Here is a 22,226-nt window from a genome sequence, read left to right on the forward strand (position 1 = left end):
CCCGCACAGTGCAGGCCGTAGCTGACCTACTTCCCAGACACCTGTGTATACTCCATTAATCAATAGTGACACCCCGCACCGAGCGCTGCTCATGTGACTCCAAAACTAGAGCATGGCAAGAGGGAAGAAAGCAGAGAGCGGATTCTGTCTAGGGGCCGCAGTGTAGCGGTGGGGGCCACAGCATAGCCATAGTCACCCAGCTTTCCCATAAACAGATCATCCCAGAAGCCAAACTCTACAGGAAACTCTAAGGCTGGGGTGAGACGTCCACCATTGTCCGCCCCCCAGGACACTGGACGGCTTGCCGGCGGTCAGCTTTAATATGAATGGGGTTTACGTCCAGTTCCCCAACTCCAAGGTGGACAGCGGCAGTAGTGTGAACGCAGCCTAAGGTGGAAAGTGCTGTAACCTCCTCCTAGACGCCGTGTCTCAGCCCCTCCATAAGAGTTCTGCTTGCTGTCAGTGACTGGGAATGTTTATAATCACAGTCTGCACAACTGACCTAATGCTTGTCACAGCAGAGGGTCTGTTCCACTTACATCCAGTCTAGACTGATACACTATAACAAGCAGGAGATACAGTTACTGCTGAGTATAAAGCAGACTTTAGGCTTCAGTCCCCATTACTAATATGCAGACAGAAAAGTAACTCTCCACAGGTAACCGCTTTAGAAGAGGGTAGTGATTTTGGTTTTTGCGTCCCCGAGCAGAACAAATAATGGAAACCTGAACACTAGTGTGAACCTGATTAAACCGATATAAACCAGCTGCCATACCCAAATGTGGCCACTAGAGGACGCCAGCTGACCACTCATCAGACCTCATCCTGGACTCACGGGGCGGCTCATGGACAATAGTGGGAAGGGGGGGGGGGGTCATTGTACCCTAATCCTGCTGACCAGATGTGGCCACTAGAGGACGCCAGCTGACCACTCATCAGACCTCATCCTGGACTCACGGGGCGGCTCATGGACAATAGTGGGAAGGGGGGGGATCATTGTACCCTAATCCTGCTGACCAGATGTGGCCACTAGAGGACGCCAGCTGACCACTCATCAGACCTCATCCTGGTCTCACGGGGCGGCTCATGGACAATAGTGGGAAGGGGGGGGATCATTGTACCCTAATCCTGCTGACCAGATGTGGCCACTAGAGGACGCCAGCTGACCACTCATCAGACCTCATCCTGGACTCACGGGGCGGCTCATGGACAATAGTGGGAAGGGGGGGGGATCATTGTACCCTAATCCTGCTGACCAGATGTGGCCACTAGAGGACGCCAGCTGACCTCTCATCAGACCTCATCCTGGACTCACGGGGCGGCTCATGGACAATAGTGGGAAGGGGGGGGGTCATTGTACCCTAATCCTGCTGACCAGATGTGGCCACTAGAGGACGCCAGCTGACCACTCATCAGACCTCATCCTGGACTCACGGGGCGGCTCATGGACAATAGTGGGAAGGGGGGGGGGGGGGGGTCATTGTACCCTAATCCTGCTGACCAGATGTGGCCACTAGAGGACGCCAGCTGACCACTCATCAGACCTCATCCTGGACTCACGGGGCGGCTCATGGACAATAGTGGGAAGGGGGGGGGGGGGGGGGGTCATTGTACCCTAATCCTGCTGACCAGATGTGGCCACTAGAGGACGCCAGCTGACCACTCATCAGACCTCATCCTGGACTCACGGGGCGGCTCATGGACAATAGTGGGAAGGGGGGGGGATCATTGTACCCTAATCCTGCTGACCAGATGTGGCCACTAGAGGACGCCAGCTGACCACTCATCAGACCTCATCCTGGTCTCACGGGGTGGCTCATGGACAATAGTGGGAAGGGGGGGGGGTCATTGTACCCTAATCCTGCTGACCAGATGTGGCCACTAGAGGACGCCAGCTGACCACTCATCAGACCTCATCCTGGACTCACGGGGCGGCTCATGGACAATAGTGGGAAGGGGGGGGGGTCATTGTACCCTAATCCTGCTGACCAGATGTGGCCACTAGAGGACGCCAGCTGACCACTCATCAGACCTCATTCTGGACTCACGGGGCGGCTCATGGACAATAGTGGGAAGGGGGGGGTCATTGTACCCTAATCCTGCTGACCAGATGTGGCCACTAGAGGACGCCAGCTGACCACTCATCAGACCTCATCCTGGTCTCACGGGGCGGCTCATGGACAATAGTGGGAAGGGGGGGGGGATCATTGTACCCTAATCCTGCTGACCAGATGTGGCCACTAGAGGACGCCAGCTGACCACTCATCAGACCTCATCCTGGTCTCACGGGGTGGCTCATGGACAATAGTGGGAAGGGGGGGGGTCATTGTACCCTAATCCTGCTGACCAGATGTGGCCACTAGAGGACGCCAGCTGACCACTCATCAGACCTCATCCTGGACTCACGGGGCGGCTCATGGACAATAGTGGGAAGGGGGGGGGGTCATTGTACCCTAATCCTGCTGACCAGATGTGGCCACTAGAGGACGCCAGCTGACCACTCATCAGACCTCATCCTGGACTCACGGGGCGGCTCATGGACAATAGTGGGAAGGGGGGGGGTCATTGTACCCTAATCCTGCTGACCAGATGTGGCCACTAGAGGACGCCAGCTGACCACTCATCAGACCTCATCCTGGTCTCACGGGGCGGCTCATGGACAATAGTGGGAAGGGGGGGGATCATTGTACCCTAATCCTGCTGACCAGATGTGGCCACTAGAGGACGCCAGCTGACCACTCATCAGACCTCATCCTGGTCTCACGGGGCGGCTCATGGACAATAGTGGGAAGGGGGGGGGATCATTGTACCCTAATCCTGCTGACCAGATGTGGCCACTAGAGGACGCCAGCTGACCACTAATCAGACCTCATCCTGGACTCACGGGCGGCTCATGGACAATAGTGGGAAGGGGGGGGGTCATTGTACCCTAATCCTGCTGACCAGATGTGGCCACTAGAGGACGCCAGCTGACCACTCATCAGACCTCATCCTGGTCTCACGGGGCGGCTCATGGACAATAGTGGGAAAGGGGGGGGGTCATTGTACCCTAATCCTGCTGACCAGATGTGGCCACTAGAGGACGCCAGCTGACCACTCATCAGACCTCATCCTGGTCTCACGGGGCGGCTCATGGACAATAGTGGGAAGGGGGGGGATCATTGTACCCTAATCCTGCTGACCAGATGTGGCCACTAGAGGACGCCAGCTGACCACTCATCAGACCTCATCCTGGACTCACGGGGCGGCTCATGGACAATAGTGGGAAGGGGGGGGGTCATTGTACCCTAATCCTGCTGACCAGATGTGGCCACTAGAGGACGCCAGCTGACCACTCATCAGACCTCATCCTGGACTCACGGGGCGGCTCATGGACAATAGTGGGAAGGGGGGGGGGTCATTGTACCCTAATCCTGCTGACCAGATGTGGCCACTAGAGGACGCCAGCTGACCACTCATCAGACCTCATCCTGGACTCACGGGGCGGCTCATGGACAATAGTGGGAAGGGGGGGGGATCATTGTACCCTAATCCTGCTGACCAGATGTGGCCACTAGAGGACGCCAGCTGACCACTCATCAGACCTCATCCTGGTCTCACGGGGCGGCTCATGGACAATAGTGGGAAGGGGGGGGGGGGGGTCATTGTACCCTAATCCTGCTGACCAGATGTGGCCACTAGAGGACGCCAGCTGACCACTCATCAGACCTCATCCTGGACTCACGGGGCGGCTCATGGACAATAGTGGGAAGGGGGGGGTCATTGTACCCTAATCCTGCTGACCAGATGTGGCCACTAGAGGACGCCAGCTGACCACTCATCAGACCTCATCCTGGTCTCACGGGGCGGCTCATGGACAATAGTGGGAAGGGGGGGGTCATTGTACCCTAATCCTGCTGACCAGATGTGGCCACTAGAGGACGCCAGCTGACCACTCATCAGACCTCATCCTGGACTCACGGGGCGGCTCATGGACAATAGTGGGAAGGGGGGGGGATCATTGTACCCTAATCCTGCTGACCAGATGTGGCCACTAGAGGACGCCAGCTGACCACTCATCAGACCTCATCCTGGTCTCACGGGGCGGCTCATGGACAATAGTGGGAAGGGGGGGGGGGTCATTGTACCCTAATCCTGCTGACCAGATGTGGCCACTAGAGGACGCCAGCTGACCACTCATCAGACCTCATCCTGGTCTCACGGGGCGGCTCATGGACAATAGTGGGAAGGGGGGGATCATTGTACCCTAATCCTGCTGACCAGATGTGGCCACTAGAGGACGCCAGCTGACCACTCATCAGACCTCATCCTGGACTCACGGGGCGGCTCATGGACAATAGTGGGAAGGGGGGGGGGATCATTGTACCCTAATCCTGCTGACCAGATGTGGCCACTAGAGGACGCCAGCTGACCACTCATCAGACCTCATCCTGGTCTCACGGGGCGGCTCATGGACAATAGTGGGAAGGGGGGGGGGTCATTGTACCCTAATCCTGCTGACCAGATGTGGCCACTAGAGGATGCCAGCTGACCACTCATCAGACCTCATCCTGGTCTCACGGGGTGGCTCATGGACAATAGTGGGAAGGGGGGGGATCATTGTACCCTAATCCTGCTGACCAGATGTGGCCACTAGAGGACGCCAGCTGACCACTCATCAGACCTCATCCTGGACTCACGGGGCGGCTCATGGACAATAGTGGGAAGGGGGGGGGGGGTCATTGTACCCTAATCCTGCTGACCAGATGTGGCCACTAGAGGACGCCAGCTGACCACTCATCAGACCTCATCCTGGACTCACGGGGCGGCTCATGGACAATAGTGGGAAGGGGGGGGATCATTGTACCCTAATCCTGCTGACCAGATGTGGCCACTAGAGGACGCCAGCTGACCACTCATCAGACCTCATCCTGGACTCACGGGGCGGCTCATGGACAATAGTGGGAAGGGGGGGGTCATTGTACCCTAATCCTGCTGACCAGATGTGGCCACTAGAGGACGCCAGCTGACCACTCATCAGACCTCATCCTGGTCTCACGGGGCGGCTCATGGACAATAGTGGGAAGGGGGGGGGGTCATTGTATCCTAATCCTGCTGACCAGATGTGGCCACTAGAGGGCGCCAGCTGACCACTCATCAGACCTCATCCTGGACTCACGGGGCGGCTCATGGACAATAGTGGGAAGGGGGGGGGTCATTGTACCCTAATCCTGCTGACCAGATGTGGCCACTAGAGGACGCCAGCTGACCACTCATCAGACCTCATCCTGGTCTCACGGGGCGGCTCATGGACAATAGTGGGAAGGGGGGGGGGGTCATTGTACCCTAATCCTGCTGACCAGATGTGGCCACTAGAGGACGCCAGCTGACCACTCATCAGACCTCATCCTGGACTCACGGGGCGGCTCATGGACAATAGTGGGAAGGGGGGGGGGGTCATTGTACCCTAATCCTGCTGACCAGATGTGGCCACTAGAGGACGCCAGCTGACCACTAATCAGACCTCATCCTGGACTCACGGGGCGGCTCATGGACAATAGTGGGAAGGGGGGGGGATCATTGTACCCTAATCCTGCTGACCAGATGTGGCCACTAGAGGACGCCAGCTGACCACTCATCAGACCTCATCCTGGACTCACGGGGCGGCTCATGGACAATAGTGGGAAGGGGGGGGGGTCATTGTACCCTAATCCTGCTGACCAGATGTGGCCACTAAGGACGCCAGCTGACCACTCATCAGACCTCATCCTGGACTCACGGGGCGGCTCATGGACAATAGTGGGAAGGGGGGGGGGGGGGGGGGGGGTCATTGTACCCTAATCCTGCTGACCAGATGTGGCCACTAGAGGACGCCAGCTGACCACTCATCAGACCTCATCCTGGACTCACGGGGCGGCTCATGGACAATAGTGGGAAGGGGGGGGGTCATTGTACCCTAATCCTGCTGACCAGATGTGGCCACTAGAGGACGCCAGCTGACCACTCATCAGACCTCATCCTGGTCTCACGGGGCGGCTCATGGACAATAGTGGGAAGGGGGGGGTCATTGTACCCTAATCCTGCTGACCAGATGTGGCCACTAGAGGACGCCAGCTGACCACTCATCAGACCTCATCCTGGTCTCACGGGGCGGCTCATGGACAATAGTGGGAAGGGGGGGGGTCATTGTACCCTAATCCTGCTGACCAGATGTGGCCACTAGAGGACGCCAGCTGACCACTCATCAAACCTCATCCTGGTCTCACGGGGCGGCTCATGGACAATAGTGGGAAGGGGGGGGGATCATTGTACCCTAATCCTGCTGACCAGATGTGGCCACTAGAGGACGCCAGCTGACCACTCATCAGACCTCATCCTGGACTCACGGGGCGGCTCATGGACAATAGTGGGAAGGGGGGGGGGGTCATTGTACCCTAATCCTGCTGACCAGATGTGGCCACTAGAGGACGCCAGCTGACCACTCATCAGACCTCATCCTGGTCTCACGGGGCGGCTCATGGACAATAGTGGGAAGGGGGGGGGGTCATTGTACCCTAATCCTGCTGACCAGATGTGGCCACTAGAGGACGCCAGCTGACCACTCATCAGACCTCATCCTGGTCTCACGGGGCGGCTCATGGACAATAGTGGGAAGGGGGGGGGGGGGATCATTGTACCCTAATCCTGCTGACCAGATGTGGCCACTAGAGGACGCCAGCTGACCACTCATCAGACCTCATCCTGGACTCACGGGGCGGCTCATGGACAATAGTGGGAAGGGGGGGGGGTCATTGTACCCTAATCCTGCTGACCAGATGTGGCCACTAGAGGACGCCAGCTGACCACTCATCAGACCTCATCCTGGTCTCACGGGGCGGCTCATGGACAATAGTGGGAAGGGGGGGGGTCATTGTACCCTAATCCTGCTGACCAGATGTGGCCACTAGAGGACGCCAGCTGACCACTCATCAGACCTCATCCTGGACTCACGGGGCGGCTCATGGACAATAGTGGGAAGGGGGGGGGGTCATTGTACCCTAATCCTGCTGACCAGATGTGGCGCTACTCACCTCAGCACGGCAATGAGTGGCGAGTATATGGAATCTCCGTCGTACACGTACATGTGGTCCCAGCTACATTCTGTGGCAAAGTGATTGAAGCGTAACCTCAGGACGGCGTTCGAGCTGCAAGAGGAAAACAACAGAGGGTTAACACTGCACAGACACCAGGGGCCACAATGACAGGGCCAGGGGCCACAATGACAGGGCCAGGGGCCACAATGACAGGGCCAGGGGCCAGGCTGAGAATAAAGCCCCATCAGTCGTCTTCCCATTCCTCACCATTTCTAAGATCTCTGCTGACTGTCAGTGACTGAGAATACACATTAGTTACCTCCCTGATCATCCATTCTAATCTAGGAAGTCTCACAGCTGAAGGTTTGCTACAATGTATTGAGTCTAGATGATCCTCTGTAAACAGGCTGGACTGGTACATTGTAACAAACTATCAGGGCAGGCAGAGATTGTCTACACTAACACACTAGCACAAACCCTCAGCTGTCAGACAAGGTCTGCGGTGTAAGAGGATCTCCATTCACTGGCAGCAAGCAGAGATCCGGAAAATGCCAAAGATTAGGCACAAAGGCTAATAACCATCGATGGCCACTTAGAGAGATGTGTCCGAGTGACTGATCACACAGCTTTCCTAGGATCAGATGTAACAGAATAATATCACTAGGCAGAGAGTAGGAAAGCTGGGTGATCAGCCCGCAGGGGGGCGGTGGAGCTTCTCTCCTGGGTGGAGGCAATGACTGCACTGGCACTAGATGGCGCCACTACTCACTAGCCCTCGATCAGCCAGGTGCACTTGGTCTTGTACTTGTAGTTGATGGGTCCGTCAGTCAGATATCCCGAGGGCTCCGTCAGCCTGAAAGACACAAAGCCATGAGTGTAATATAGGGAAAGACGGGGGGAGGGGCGTCACAGTGATATAGTCACATGTGCTATAAGGGTAGTCACCCAGCTTTACCAGAATCCTGCACTCATCTATGTGCTGGGATATGTACAAGGCTGGCTGATAACTTCTGTCACAGCCGGAATGGCGGCCATATTGGTTGTCACCGACCCCTTAACCTCTAATACACTGGAAAGTCTTCTCAGCAGAGTCCCCGGAGACCCCTATAGGGCGGCAGTCACACACTGTATATGGACCAGGCTTATAGTCACACACTGTATATGGACCAGGCTTATAGTCACACACTGTATACGGACCAGGCTTATAGTCACACACTGTATACGGATCAGGCTTATAGTCACACACTGTATACGGACCAGGCTTATAGTCACACACTGTATATGGACCAGGCTTATAGTCACACACTGTATACGGATCAGGCTTATAGTCACACACTGTATATGGACCAGGCTTATAGTCACACACTGTATACGGACCAGGCTTATAGTCACACACTGTATATGGATCAGGCTTATAGTCACACACTGTATATGGATCAGGCTTATAGTCACACACTGTATACGGATCAGGCTTATAGTCACACACTGTATATGGACCAGGCTTATAGTCACACACTGTATATGGACCAGGCTTATAGTCACACACTGTATATGGATCAGGCTTATAGTCACACACTGTATACGGACCAGGCTTATAGTCACACACTGTACATGGATCAGGCTTATAGTCACACACTGTATACGGACCAGGCTTATAGTCACACACTGTATACGGATCAGGCTTATAGTCACACACTGTATATGGATCAGGCTTATAGTCACACACTGTATACGGATCAGGCTTATAGTCACGCACTGTATATGGACCAGGCTTATAGTCACACACTGTATATGGACCAGGCTTATAGTCACACACTGTATACGGACCAGGCTTATAGTCACACACTGTATATGGATCAGGCTTATAGTCACACACTGTATACGGACCAGGCTTATAGTCACACACTGTATATGGACCAGGCTTATAGTCACACACTGTATATGGATCAGGCTTATAGTCACACACTGTATACGGACCAGGCTTATAGTCACACACTGTATATGGACCAGGCTTATAGTCACACACTGTATATGGACCAGGCTTATAGTCACACACTGTATACGGACCAGGCTTATAGTCACACACTGTATATGGATCAGGCTTATAGTCACACACTGTATATGGACCAGGCTTATAGTCACACACTGTATATGGATCAGGCTTATAGTCACACACTGTATACGGATCAGGCTTATAGTCACACACTGTATACGGATCAGGCTTATAGTCACACACTGTATATGGATCAGGCTTATAGTCACACACTGTATATGGACCAGGCTTATAGTCACACACTGTATACGGACCAGGCTTATAGTCACACACTGTATATGGATCAGGCTTATAGTCACACACTGTACATGGATCAGGCTTATAGTCACACACTGTATATGGACCAGGCTTATAGTCACACACTGTATACGGATCAGGCTTATAGTCACACACTGTATATGGACCAGGCTTATAGTCACACACTGTATATGGATCAGGCTTATAGTCACACACTGTATATGGACCAGGCTTATAGTCACACACTGTATACGGACCAGGCTTATAGTCACACACTGTATATGGATCAGGCTTATAGTCACACACTGTATATGGACCAGGCTTATAGTCACACACTGTATATGGATCAGGCTTATAGTCACACACTGTACATGGATCAGGCTTATAGTCACACACTGTATACGGATCAGGCTTATAGTCACACACTGTATACGGATCAGGCTTATAGTCACACACTGTATATGGACCAGGCTTATAGTCACACACTGTATACGGATCAGGCTTATAGTCACACACTGTATACGGACCAGGCTTATAGTCACACACTGTATACGGATCAGGCTTATAGTCACACACTGTATATGGACCAGGCTTATAGTCACACACTGTATATGGATCAGGCTTATAGTCACACACTGTATACGGACCAGGCTTATAGTCACACACTGTATACGGACCAGGCTTATAGTCACACACTGTATATGGATCAGGCTTATAGTCACACACTGTATACAGACCAGGCTTATAGTCACACACTGTATACGGATCAGGCTTATAGTCACACACTGTATACGGACCAGGCTTATAGTCACACACTGTATACGGATCAGGCTTATAGTCACACACTGTATACGGATCAGGCTTATAGTCACACACTGTATATGGATCAGGCTTATAGTCACACACTGTTTACGGACCAGGCTTATAGTCACACACTGTATACGGATCAGGCTTATAGTCACACACTGTATACGGATCAGGCTTATAGTCACACACTGTATACGGATCAGGCTTATAGTCACACACTGTATACGGATCAGGCTTATAGTCACACACTGTATACGGACCAGGCTTATAGTCACACACTGTATACGGATCAGGCTTATAGTCACACACTGTATACGGACCAGGCTTATAGTCACACACTGTATATGGATCAGGCTTATAGTCACACACTGTATATGGACCAGGCTTATAGTCACACACTGTATATGGATCAGGCTTATAGTCACACACTGTATACGGACCAGGCTTATAGTCACACACTGTATATGGATCAGGCTTATAGTCACACACTGTACATGGATCAGGCTTATAGTCACACACTGTATATGGACCAGGCTTATAGTCACACACTGTATATGACCAGGCTTATAGTCACACACTGTATACGGATCAGGCTTATAGTCACACACTGTATACGGACCAGGCTTATAGTCACACACTGTATATGGATCAGGCTTATAGTCACACACTGTATACGGATCAGGCTTATAGTCACACACTGTATATGGACCAGGCTTATAGTCACACACTGTATACGGATCAGGCTTATAGTCACACACTGTATACGGACCAGGCTTATAGTCACACACTGTATACGGATCAGGCTTATAGTCACACACTGTATACGGATCAGGCTTATAGTCACACACTGTATACGGATCAGGCTTATAGTCACACACTGTACATGGATCAGGCTTATAGTCACACACTGTATATGGACCAGGCTTATAGTCACACACTGTATATGACCAGGCTTATAGTCACACACTGTACATGGATCAGGCTTATAGTCACACACTGTATATGGACCAGGCTTATAGTCACACACTGTATATGGACCAGGCTTATAGTCACACACTGTATATGGACCAGGCTTATAGTCACACACTGTATACGGATCAGGCTTATAGTCACACACTGTATACGGACCAGGCTTATAGTCACACACTGTATACGGATCAGGCTTATAGTCACACACTGTATACGGACCAGGCTTATAGTCACACACTGTATACGGACCAGGCTTATAGTCACACACTGTATACGGATCAGGCTTATAGTCACACACTGTATACGGACCAGGCTTATAGTCACACACTGTATACGGATCAGGCTTATAGTCACACACTGTATACGGACCAGGCTTATAGTCACACACTGTATACGGATCAGGCTTATAGTCACACACTGTATACGGACCAGGCTTATAGTCACACACTGTACATGGACCAGGCTTATAGTCACACACTGTACATGGATCAGGCTTATAGTCACACACTGTATATGGACCAGGCTTATAGTCACACACTGTATATGGATCAGGCTTATAGTCACACACTGTATATGGACCAGGCTTATAGTCACACACTGTATATGGACCAGGCTTATAGTCACACACTGTATATGGACCAGGCTTATAGTCACACACTGTATATGGACCAGGCTTATAGTCACACACTGTATATGGACCAGGCTTATAGTCACACACTGTATATGGACCAGGCTTATAGTCACACACTGTATATGGATCAGGCTTATAGTCACACACTGTATACGGACCAGGCTTATAGTCACACACTGTATACGGACCAGGCTTATAGTCACACACTGTATACGGACCAGGCTTATAGTCACACACTGTATACGGACCAGGCTTATAGTCACACACTGTATACGGACCAGGCTTATAGTCACACACTGTATACGGACCAGGCTTATAGTCACACACTGTATACGGACCAGGCTTATAGTCACACACTGTATATGGATCAGGCTTATAGTCACACACTGTATATGGATCAGGCTTATAGTCACACACTGTATACGGATCAGGCTTATAGTCACACACTGTATACGGACCAGGCTTATAGTCACACACTGTATACGGACCAGGCTTATAGTCACACACTGTATACGGACCAGGCTTATAGTCACACACTGTATACGGACCAGGCTTATAGTCACACACTGTATATGGACCAGGCTTATAGTCACACACTGTATATGGATCAGGCTTATAGTCACACACTGTATATGGATCAGGCTTATAGTCACACACTGTATACGGACCAGGCTTATAGTCACACACTGTATACGGACCAGGCTTATAGTCACACACTGTATATGGACCAGACTTATAGTCACACACTGTATATGGACCAGGCTTATAGTCACACACTGTATATGGATCAGGCTTATAGTCACACACTGTATATGGATCAGGCTTATAGTCACACACTGTATACGGACCAGGCTTATAGTCACACACTGTATATGGATCAGGCTTATAGTCACACACTGTATACGGACCAGGCTTATAGTCACACACTGTACATGGATCAGGCTTATAGTCACACACTGTATATGGACCAGGCTTATAGTCACACACTGTATATGGACCAGGCTTATAGTCACACACTGTATACGGACCAGGCTTATAGTCACACACTGTACATGGATCAGGCTTATAGTCACACACTGTATACGGACCAGGCTTATAGTCACACACTGTATATGGACCAGGCTTATAGTCACACACTGTATATGGACCAGGCTTATAGTCACACACTGTATACGGACCAGGCTTATAGTCACACACTGTATATGGATCAGGCTTATAGTCACACACTGTATATGGACCAGGCTTATATTCACACATTTCTCCCAATGCCGCGGCTATCAGCCATTTCAGGTCGGGGGTGGGGCTGTGACTGGGGACACGTTTAGTAGCCATTGCGTCACAGAGATGGTCATTTTAGTGGATAATGCAGAAGCTGCGATCCTGCGGGGTCTGGGGGCATATTAATAATTCATCTCCTCACTAGCGCCCCCCTCCTCCGCACTGACAGCCTGGCTGCACTCTCTCCTGGCAGCATGTGCACATCTCCATGATAATACTGAGTGACAGGGCGGCAGCGCCCGGGGGTGGCAGCAGCAGGCGCCATCCACAGCCGACACGTCTTCGTCTTCTTCGCTGGGTCACGCAAGGAAACAAGTGAAAAGTGAAATCCAGCAGCTCGTGGTCAGAGGCGGAGCGGGCGCGGACCAGAGACAGAGCGGGCGCGGACCAGAGACAGAGCGGGCGCGGACCAGAGACAGAGCGGGCGCGGACCAGAGACAGAGCGGGCGCGGACCAGAGACAGAGCGGGCGCGGACCACCAAGACAGAGCGGGCGCGGACCACCAAGACAGAGCGGGCGCGGACCACCAAGACAGAGCGGGCGCGGACCACCAAGACAGAGCGGGGCGCGGACCACCAAGACAGAGCGGGCGCGGACCACCAAGACAGAGCGGGCGCGGACCACAGACAGAGCGGGCGCGGACCAGAGATAGAGCGGGGCGCGGACCAGAGATAGAGCGGGCGCGGACCAGAGATAGAGCGGGCGCGGACCAGAGATAGAGCGGGCGCGGACCAGAGACAGAGCGGGCGCGGACCAGAGACAGAGCGGGCGCGGACCAGAGACAGAGCGGGCGCGGACCAGAGACAGAGCGGGCGCGGACCACCAAGACAGAGCGGGCGCGGACCACCAAGACAGAGCGGGCGCGGACCACCAAGACAGAGCGGGCGCGGACCACCAAGACAGAGCGGGCGCGGACCACAGACAGAGCGGGCGCGGACCAGAGATAGAGCGGGCGCGGACCAGAGACAGAGCGGGCGCGGACCACCCAGACAGAGCGGGCGCGGACCAGAGATAGAGCGGGCGCGGACCAGAGATAGAGCGGGCGCGGACCAGAGATAGAGCGGGCGCGGACCAGAGACAGAGCGGGCGCGGACCACCCAGACAGAGCGGGCGCGGACCAGAGATAGAGCGGGCGCGGACCAGAGATAGAGCGGGCGCGGACCAGAGACAGAGCGGGCGCGGACCAGAGATAGAGCGGGCGGGGACCAGAGACAGAGCGGGCGCGGACCACCCAGACAGAGCGGGCGCGGACCAGAGATAGAGCGGGCGCGGACCAGAGATAGAGCGGGCGCGGACCAGAGATAGAGCGGGCGCGGACCAGAGACTGAGCGGGCGCGGACCAGAGACAGAGCGGGCGCGGACCAGAGATAGAGCGGGCGCGGACCAGAGATAGAGCGGGCGCGGACCAGAGATAGAGCGGGCGCGGACCAGAGACAGAGCGGGTGCGGACCACCCAGACAGAGCGGGCGCGGACCACCCAGACAGAGCGGGCGCGGACCAGAGATAGAGCGGGCGCGGACCAGAGATAGAGCGGGCGCGGACCAGAGATAGAGCGGGCGCGGACCAGAGACAGAGCGGGCGCGGACCACCCAGATAGAGCGGGCGCGGACCAGAGATAGAGCGGGCGCGGACCAGAGACAGAGCGGGCGCGGACCAGAGATAGAGCGGGCGCGGACCAGAGACAGAGCGGGCGCGGACCAGAGACAGAGCGGGCGCGGACCAGAGATAGAGCGGGCGCGGACCAGAGACAGAGCGGGCGCGGACCAGAGATAGAGCGGGCGCGGACCAGAGACAGAGCGGGCGCGGACCAGAGATAGAGAGGATGAGGAGGGTGAAGAACAACATGCAAAGCAAACTAAGGCAAGGACAGGGCGGCGGTCGCCCCTAGCAACCAGTCTATGAGGGATACACTGTAACTAATGGAGAAGCATCAGGAACCACACAGGGGCGGAGCTAGAACCTCTGGGGGCCCTCGAAGCATTATACAGGACCCCCCCCCAATATTCTGATATCTGCCACATATCATCAGCCCCTATATTATCAGTAGATGCAGAGGACCACTCCCACCCCCTGTGTACAGATATAAGATGGGGGTCTCCTGGAGGCGGCCCCTCTCCCCGTCCCCCTATATTATCAGTAGATGCAGAGGACCACTCCCACCCCCTGTGTACAGATATAAGATGGGGGTCTCCTGGAGGCGGCCCCTCTCCCCGTCCCCCTATATTATCAGTAGATGCAGAGGACCACTCCCACCCCCTGTGTACAGATATAAGATGGGGGTCTCCTGGAGGCGGCCCCTCTCCCCGTCCCCCTATATTATCAGTAGATGCAGAGGACCACTCCCACCCTCTATTTACAGATATAAGATGGGGGTCTCCTGGAGGCGGCCCCTCTCCCCGTCCCCCCCTATATTATCAGTAGATGCAGAGGACCACTCCCACCCCCTGTGTACAGATATAAGATGGGGGTCTCCTGGGGGCGGCCCCTCTCCCCGTCCCCCTATATTATCAGTAGATGCAGAGGACCACTCCCACCCTCTATTTACAGATATAAGATGGGGGTCTCCTGGAGGCGGCCCCTCTCCCCGTCCCCCCCTATATTATCAGTAGATGCAGAGGACCACTCCCACCCACTATGTACAGATATAAGATGGGGATCTCCTGGAGGCGGCCCCTCTCCCCGTCCCCCTATATTATCAGTAGATGCAGAGGACCACTCCCACCCTCTATGTACAAGTATAAGATGGGGGTCTCCTGGAGGCAGCCCCTCTCCCTGTCCCCCTAGATTATCAGTAGATGGAGAGGACCACTCCCACCCCCTGTGTACAGATATAAGATGGGGGTCTCCTGGAGGCGGCCCCTCTCCCCGTCCCCCTATATTATCAGTAGATGCAGAGGACCACTCCCACCTCCTGTGTACAGGTATAAGATGGGGGTCTCCTGGAGGCGGCCCCTCTCCCCGTCCCCCCCTATATTATCAGTAGATGCAGAGGATCACTCCCACCCCCTGTGTACAGATATAAGATGGGGGTCTCCTGGAGGCGGCCCCTCTCCCCGTCCCCCTATATTATCAGTAGATGGAGAGGACCACTCCCACCTCCTGTGTACAGATATAAGATGGGGGTCTCCTGGAGGCGGCCCCTCTCCCCGTCCCCCCCTATATTATCAGTAGATGCAGAGGACCACTCCCACCCTCTATGTACAGATATAAGATGGGGGTCTCCTGGAGGCGGCCCCTCTCCCCGTCCCCCTATATTATCAGTAGATGCAGAGGACCACTCCCACCCTCTATGTACAGATATAAGATGGGGGTCTCCTGGAGGCGGCCCCTCTCCCCGTCCCCCTATATTATCAGTAGATGCAGAGGACCACTCCCACCCTCTATGTAAAGATATAAGATGGGGGTCTCCTGGAGGCGGCCCCTCTCCCCGTCCCCCTATATTATCAGTAGATGCAGAGGACCACTCCCACCCTCTATGTACAGATATAAGATGGGGGCCTCCTGGAGGCGGCCCCTCTCCCCGTCCCCCTATATTATCAGTAGATGCAGAGGACCACTCCCACCTCCTGTGTACAGGTATAAGATGGGGGTCTCCTGGAGGCGGCCCCTCTCCCCGTCCCCCCCTATATTATCAGTAGATGCAGAGGACCACTCCCACCCCCTGTGTACAGATATAAGATGGGGGTCTCCTGGAGGCGGCCCCTCTTCCCGTCCCCCTATATTATCAGTAGATGCAGAGGACCACTCCCACCCCCTGTGTACAGATATAAGATGGGGATCTCCTGGAGGCGGCCCCTCTCCCCGTCCCCCTATATAATCAGTAGATGCAGAGGACCACTCCCACCCTCTATGTACAGATATAAGATGGGGGTCTCCTGGAGGCGGCCCCTCTCCCCGTCCCCCTATATTATCAGTAGATGCAGAGGACCACTCCCACCCCCTTTGTACAGATATAAGATGGGGGTCTCCTGGAGGCGGCCCCTCTCCCCGTCCCCCCCTATATTATCAGTAGATGCAGAGGACCACTCCCACCCACTATATACAGATATAAGATGGGGGTCTCCTGGAGGCGGCCCCTCTCCCCGTCCCCCTATATTATCAGTAGATGCAGAGGACCACTCCCACCTTCTATATACAGATATAAGATGGGGGTCTCCTGGAGGCGGCCCCTCTCCCCGTCCCCCCCTATATTATCAGTAGATGCAGAGGACCACTCCCACCCCCTGTGTACAGATATAAGATGGGGGTCTCCTGGAGGCGGCCCCTCTCCCCGTCCCCCTATATTATCAGTAGATGCAGAGGACCACTCCCACCCTCTATGTACAGATATAAGATGGGGGTCTCCTGGAGGCGGCCCCTCTCCCCGTCCCCCCCTATATTATCAGTAGATGCAGAGGACCACTCCCACCTCCTGTGTACAGATATAAGATGGGGGTCTCCTGGAGGCGGCCCCTCTCCCCGTCCCCCCCTATATTATCAGTAGATGCAGAGGACCACTCCCACCCTCTATGTACAGATATAAGATGGGGGTCTCCTGGAGGCGGCCCCTCTCCCCGTCCCCCTATATTATCAGTAGATGCAGAGGACCACTCCCACCCTCTATGTACAGATATAAGATGGGGGTCTCCTGGAGGCGGCCCCTCTCCCCGTCCCCCTATATTATCAGTAGATGCAGAGGACCACTCCCACCCTCTATGTAAAGATATAAGATGGGGGTCTCCTGGAGGCGGCCCCTCTCCCCGTCCCCCTATATTATCAGTAGATGCAGAGGACCACTCCCACCCTCTATGTACAGATATAAGATGGGGGCCTCCTGGAGGCGGCCCCTCTCCCCGTCCCCCTATATTATCAGTAGATGCAGAGGACCACTCCCACCTCCTGTGTACAGGTATAAGATGGGGGTCTCCTGGAGGCGGCCCCTCTCCCCATCCCCCCCTATATTATCAGTAGATGCAGAGGACCACTCCCACCCCCTGTGTACAGATATAAGATGGGGGTCTCCTGGAGGCGGCCCCTCTTCCCGTCCCCCTATATTATCAGTAGATGCAGAGGACCACTCCCACCCCCTGTGTACAGATATAAGATGGGGATCTCCTGGAGGCGGCCCCTCTCCCCGTCCCCCTATATAATCAGTAGATGCAGAGGACCACTCCCACCCTCTATGTACAGATATAAGATGGGGGTCTCCTGGAGGCGGCCCCTCTCCCCGTCCCCCTATATTATCAGTAGATGCAGAGGACCACTCCCACCCCCTTTGTACAGATATAAGATGGGGGTCTCCTGGAGGCGGCCCCTCTCCCCGTCCCCCCCTATATTATCAGTAGATGCAGAGGACCACTCCCACCCACTATATACAGATATAAGATGGGGGTCTCCTGGAGGCGGCCCCTCTCCCCGTCCCCCTATATTATCAGTAGATGCAGAGGACCACTCCCACCTTCTATATACAGATATAAGATGGGGGTCTCCTGGAGGCGGCCCCTCTCCCCGTCCCCCCCTATATTATCAGTAGATGCAGAGGACCACTCCCACCCCCTGTGTACAGATATAAGATGGGGGTCTCCTGGAGGCGGCCCCTCTCCCCGTCCCCCTATATTATCAGTAGATGCAGAGGACCACTCCCACCCTCTATGTACAGATATAAGATGGGGGTCTCCTGGAGGCGGCCCCTCTCCCCGTCCCCCTATATTATCAGTAGATGCAGAGGACCACTCCCACCTCCTGTGTACAGATATAAGATGGGGGTCTCCTGGAGGCGGCCCCTCTCCCCGTCCCCCTATATTATCAGTAGATGCAGAGGATCACTCCCACCCCCTGTGTACAGATATAAGATGGGGGACTCCTGGAGGCGGCCCCTCTCCCCGTCCCCCTATATTATCAGTAGATGGAGAGGACCACTCCCACCCTCTATGTACAGATATAAGATGGGGGTCTCCTGGAGGCGGCCCCTCTCCCCGTCCCCCCCTATATTATCAGTAGATGCAGAGGACCACTCCCACCCTCTATGTACAGATATAAGATGGGGGTCACCTGGAGGCGGCCCCTCTCCCCGTCCCCCTATATTATCAGTAGATGCAGAGGACCACTCCCACCCTCTATTTACAGATATAAGATGGGGGTCTCCTGGAGGCGGCCCCTCTCCCCGTCCCCCTATATTATCAGTAGATGCAGAGGACCACTCCCACCCTCTATGTACAAGTATAAGATGGGGGTCTCCTGGAGGCGGCCCCTCTCCCTGTCCCCCTAGATTATCAGTAGATGGAGAGGACCACTCCCACCCCCTGTGTACAGGTATAAGATGGGGGTCTCCTGGAGGCGGCCCCTCTCCCCGTCCCCCTATATTATCAGTAGATGCAGAGGACCACTCCCACCTCCTGTGTACAGGTATAAGATGGGGGTCTCCTGGAGGCGGCCCCTCTCCCCGTCCCCCCCTATATTATCAGTAGATGCAGAGGATCACTCCCACCCCCTGTGTACAGATATAAGATGGGGGTCTCCTGGAGGCGGCCCCTCTCCCCGTCCCCCTATATTATCAGTAGATGGAGAGGACCACTCCCACCTCCTGTGTACAGATATAAGATGGGGGTCTCCTGGAGGCGGCCCCTCTCCCCGTCCCCCCCTATATTATCAGTAGATGCAGAGGACCACTCCCACCCTCTATGTACAGATATAAGATGGGGGTCTCCTGGAGGAGGCCCCTCTCCCCGTCCCCCTATATTATCAGTAGATGCAGAGGACCACTCCCACCCTCTATGTAAAGATATAAGATGGGGGTCTCCTGGAGGCGGCCCCTCTCCCCGTCCCCCTATATTATCAGTAGATGCAGAGGACCACTCCCACCCCCTTTGTACAGATATAAGATGGGGGTCTCCTGGAGGCGGCCCCTCTCCCCGTCCCCCCCTATATTATCAGTAGATGCAGAGGACCACTCCCACCCACTATGTACAGATATAAGATGGGGGTCTCCTGGAGGCGGCCCCTCTCCCCGTCCCCCTATATAATCAGTAGATGGAGAGGACCACTCCCACCCCCTGTGTACAGATATAAGATGGGGGTCTCCTGGAGGCGGCCCCTCTCCCCGTCCCCCTATATTATCAGTAGATGCAGAGGACCACTCCCACCCTCTATGTACAGATATAAGATGGGGGCCTCCTGGAGGCGGCCCCTCTCCCCGTCCCCCTATATTATCAGTAGATGCAGAGGACCACTCCCACCTCCTGTGTACAGGTATAAGATGGGGGTCTCCTGGAGGCGGCCCCTCTCCCCGTCCCCCCCTATATTATCAGTAGATGCAGAGGATCACTCCCACCCCCTGTGTACAGATATAAGATGGGGGTCTCCTAGAGGCGGCCGCTCTCCCCGTCCCCCTATATTATCAGTAGATGCAGAGGACCACTCCCACCCCCTGTGTACAGATATAAGATGGGGGTCTCCTGGAGGCGGCCCCTCTTCCCGTCCCCCTATATTATCAGTAGATGCAGAGGACCACTCCCACCCCCTGTGTACAGATATAAGATGGGGATCTCCTGGAGGCGGCCCCTCTCCCCGTCCCCCTATATAATCAGTAGATGCAGAGGACCACTCCCACCCTCTATGTACAGATATAAGATGGGGGTCTCCTGGAGGCGGCCCCTCTCCCCGTCCCCCTATATTATCAGTAGATGCAGAGGACCACTCCCACCCCCTTTGTACAGATATAAGATGGGGGTCTCCTGGAGGCGGCCCCTCTCCCCGTCCCCCCCTATATTATCAGTAGATGCAGAGGACCACTCCCACCCACTATGTACAGATATAAGATGGGGGTCTCCTGGAGGCGGCCCCTCTCCCCGTCCCCCTATATAATCAGTAGATGGAGAGGACCACTCCCACCCCCTGTGTACAGATATAAGATGGGGGTCTCCTGGAGGCGGCCCCTCTCCCCGTCCCCCTATATAATCAGTAGATGGAGAGGACCACTCCCACCCCCTGTGTACAGATATAAGATGGGGGTCTCCTGGAGGCGGCCCCTCTCCCCGTCCCCCCCTATATTATCAGTAGATGCAGAGGACCACTCCCACCCTCTATGTACAGATATAAGATGGGGGTCTCCTGGAGGCGGCCCCTCTCCCCGTCCCCCTATATTATCAGTAGATGGAGAGGACCACTCCCACCCCCTGTGTACAGATATAAGATGGGGGTCTCCTGGAGGCGGCCCCTCTCCCCGTCCCCCTATATTATCAGTAGATGCAGAGGACCACTCCCACCTCCTGTGTACAGATATAAGATGGGGGTCTCCTGGAGGCGGCCCCTCTCCCCGTCCCCCTATATTATCAGTAGATGCAGAGGACCACTCCCACCCTCTATGTACAGATATAAGATGGGGGTCTCCTGGAGGCGGCCCCTCTCCCCGTCCCCCTATATTATCAGTAGATGCAGAGGATCACTCCCACCCTCTATGTACAGATATAAGATGGGGGTCTCCTGGAGGCGGCCCCTCTCCCCGTCCCCCTATATTATCAGTAGATGCAGAGGACCACTCCCACCCCCTGTGTACAGATATAAGATGGGGGTCTCCTGGAGGCGGCCCCTCTCCCCGTCCCCCTATATTATCAGTAGATGCAGAGGACCACTCCCACCCCCTGTGTACAGATATAAGATGGGGGTCTCCTGGAGGCGGCCCCTCTCCCCGTCCCCCTATATTATCAGTAGATGCAGAGGACCACTCCCACCTCCTGTGTACAGGTATAAGATGGGGGTCTCCTGGAGGCGGCCCCTCTCCCCGTCCCCCTATATTATCAGTAGATGCAGAGGACCACTCCCACCTCCTGTGTACAGATATAAGATGGGGGTCTCCTGGAGGCGGCCCCTCTCCCCGTCCCCCTATATTATCAGTAGATGCAGAGGACCACTCCCACCTCCTGTGTACAGGTATAAGATGGGGGTCTCCTGGAGGCGGCCCCTCTCCCCGTCCCCCTATATTATCAGTAGATGCAGAGGACCACTCCCACCTCCTGTGTACAGATATAAGATGGGGGTCTCCTGGAGGCGGCCCCTCTCCCCGTCCCCCTATATTATCAGTAGATGTAGAGGACCACTCCCACCCACTATGTACAGATATAAGATGGGGGTCTCCTGGAGGCGGCCCCTCTCCCCGTCCCCCTATATTATCAGTAGATGCAGAGGACCACTCCCACCTCCTGTGTACAGATATAAGATGGGG

The 22,226-nt window shown here is 54.9% G+C and overlaps 1 protein-coding gene across 1 annotated transcript in view; it reads right to left on the reverse strand.

Annotated features, from left to right (window-relative positions):
* LOC142187952 (attractin-like protein 1) overlaps positions 1-22,226 on the reverse strand; it is an 80,719-nt gene that overhangs the window by 22,913 nt on the left and 35,580 nt on the right. Inside the window, exons 2-3 of the mRNA XM_075261743.1 lie at positions 7,822-7,905; positions 7,050-7,163 (exon numbers count right to left, since the gene is read on the reverse strand). Coding sequence (XP_075117844.1) covers positions 7,050-7,163; positions 7,822-7,905 — 198 coding nt within the window. The remainder of the gene's footprint in view (positions 1-7,049; positions 7,164-7,821; positions 7,906-22,226) is intronic.

The sequence above is a fragment of the Leptodactylus fuscus genome, unplaced genomic scaffold (assembly GCF_031893055.1).
Source record: "Leptodactylus fuscus isolate aLepFus1 unplaced genomic scaffold, aLepFus1.hap2 HAP2_SCAFFOLD_344, whole genome shotgun sequence".
NCBI classification, from domain to species: Eukaryota; Metazoa; Chordata; class Amphibia; order Anura; family Leptodactylidae; genus Leptodactylus; species Leptodactylus fuscus.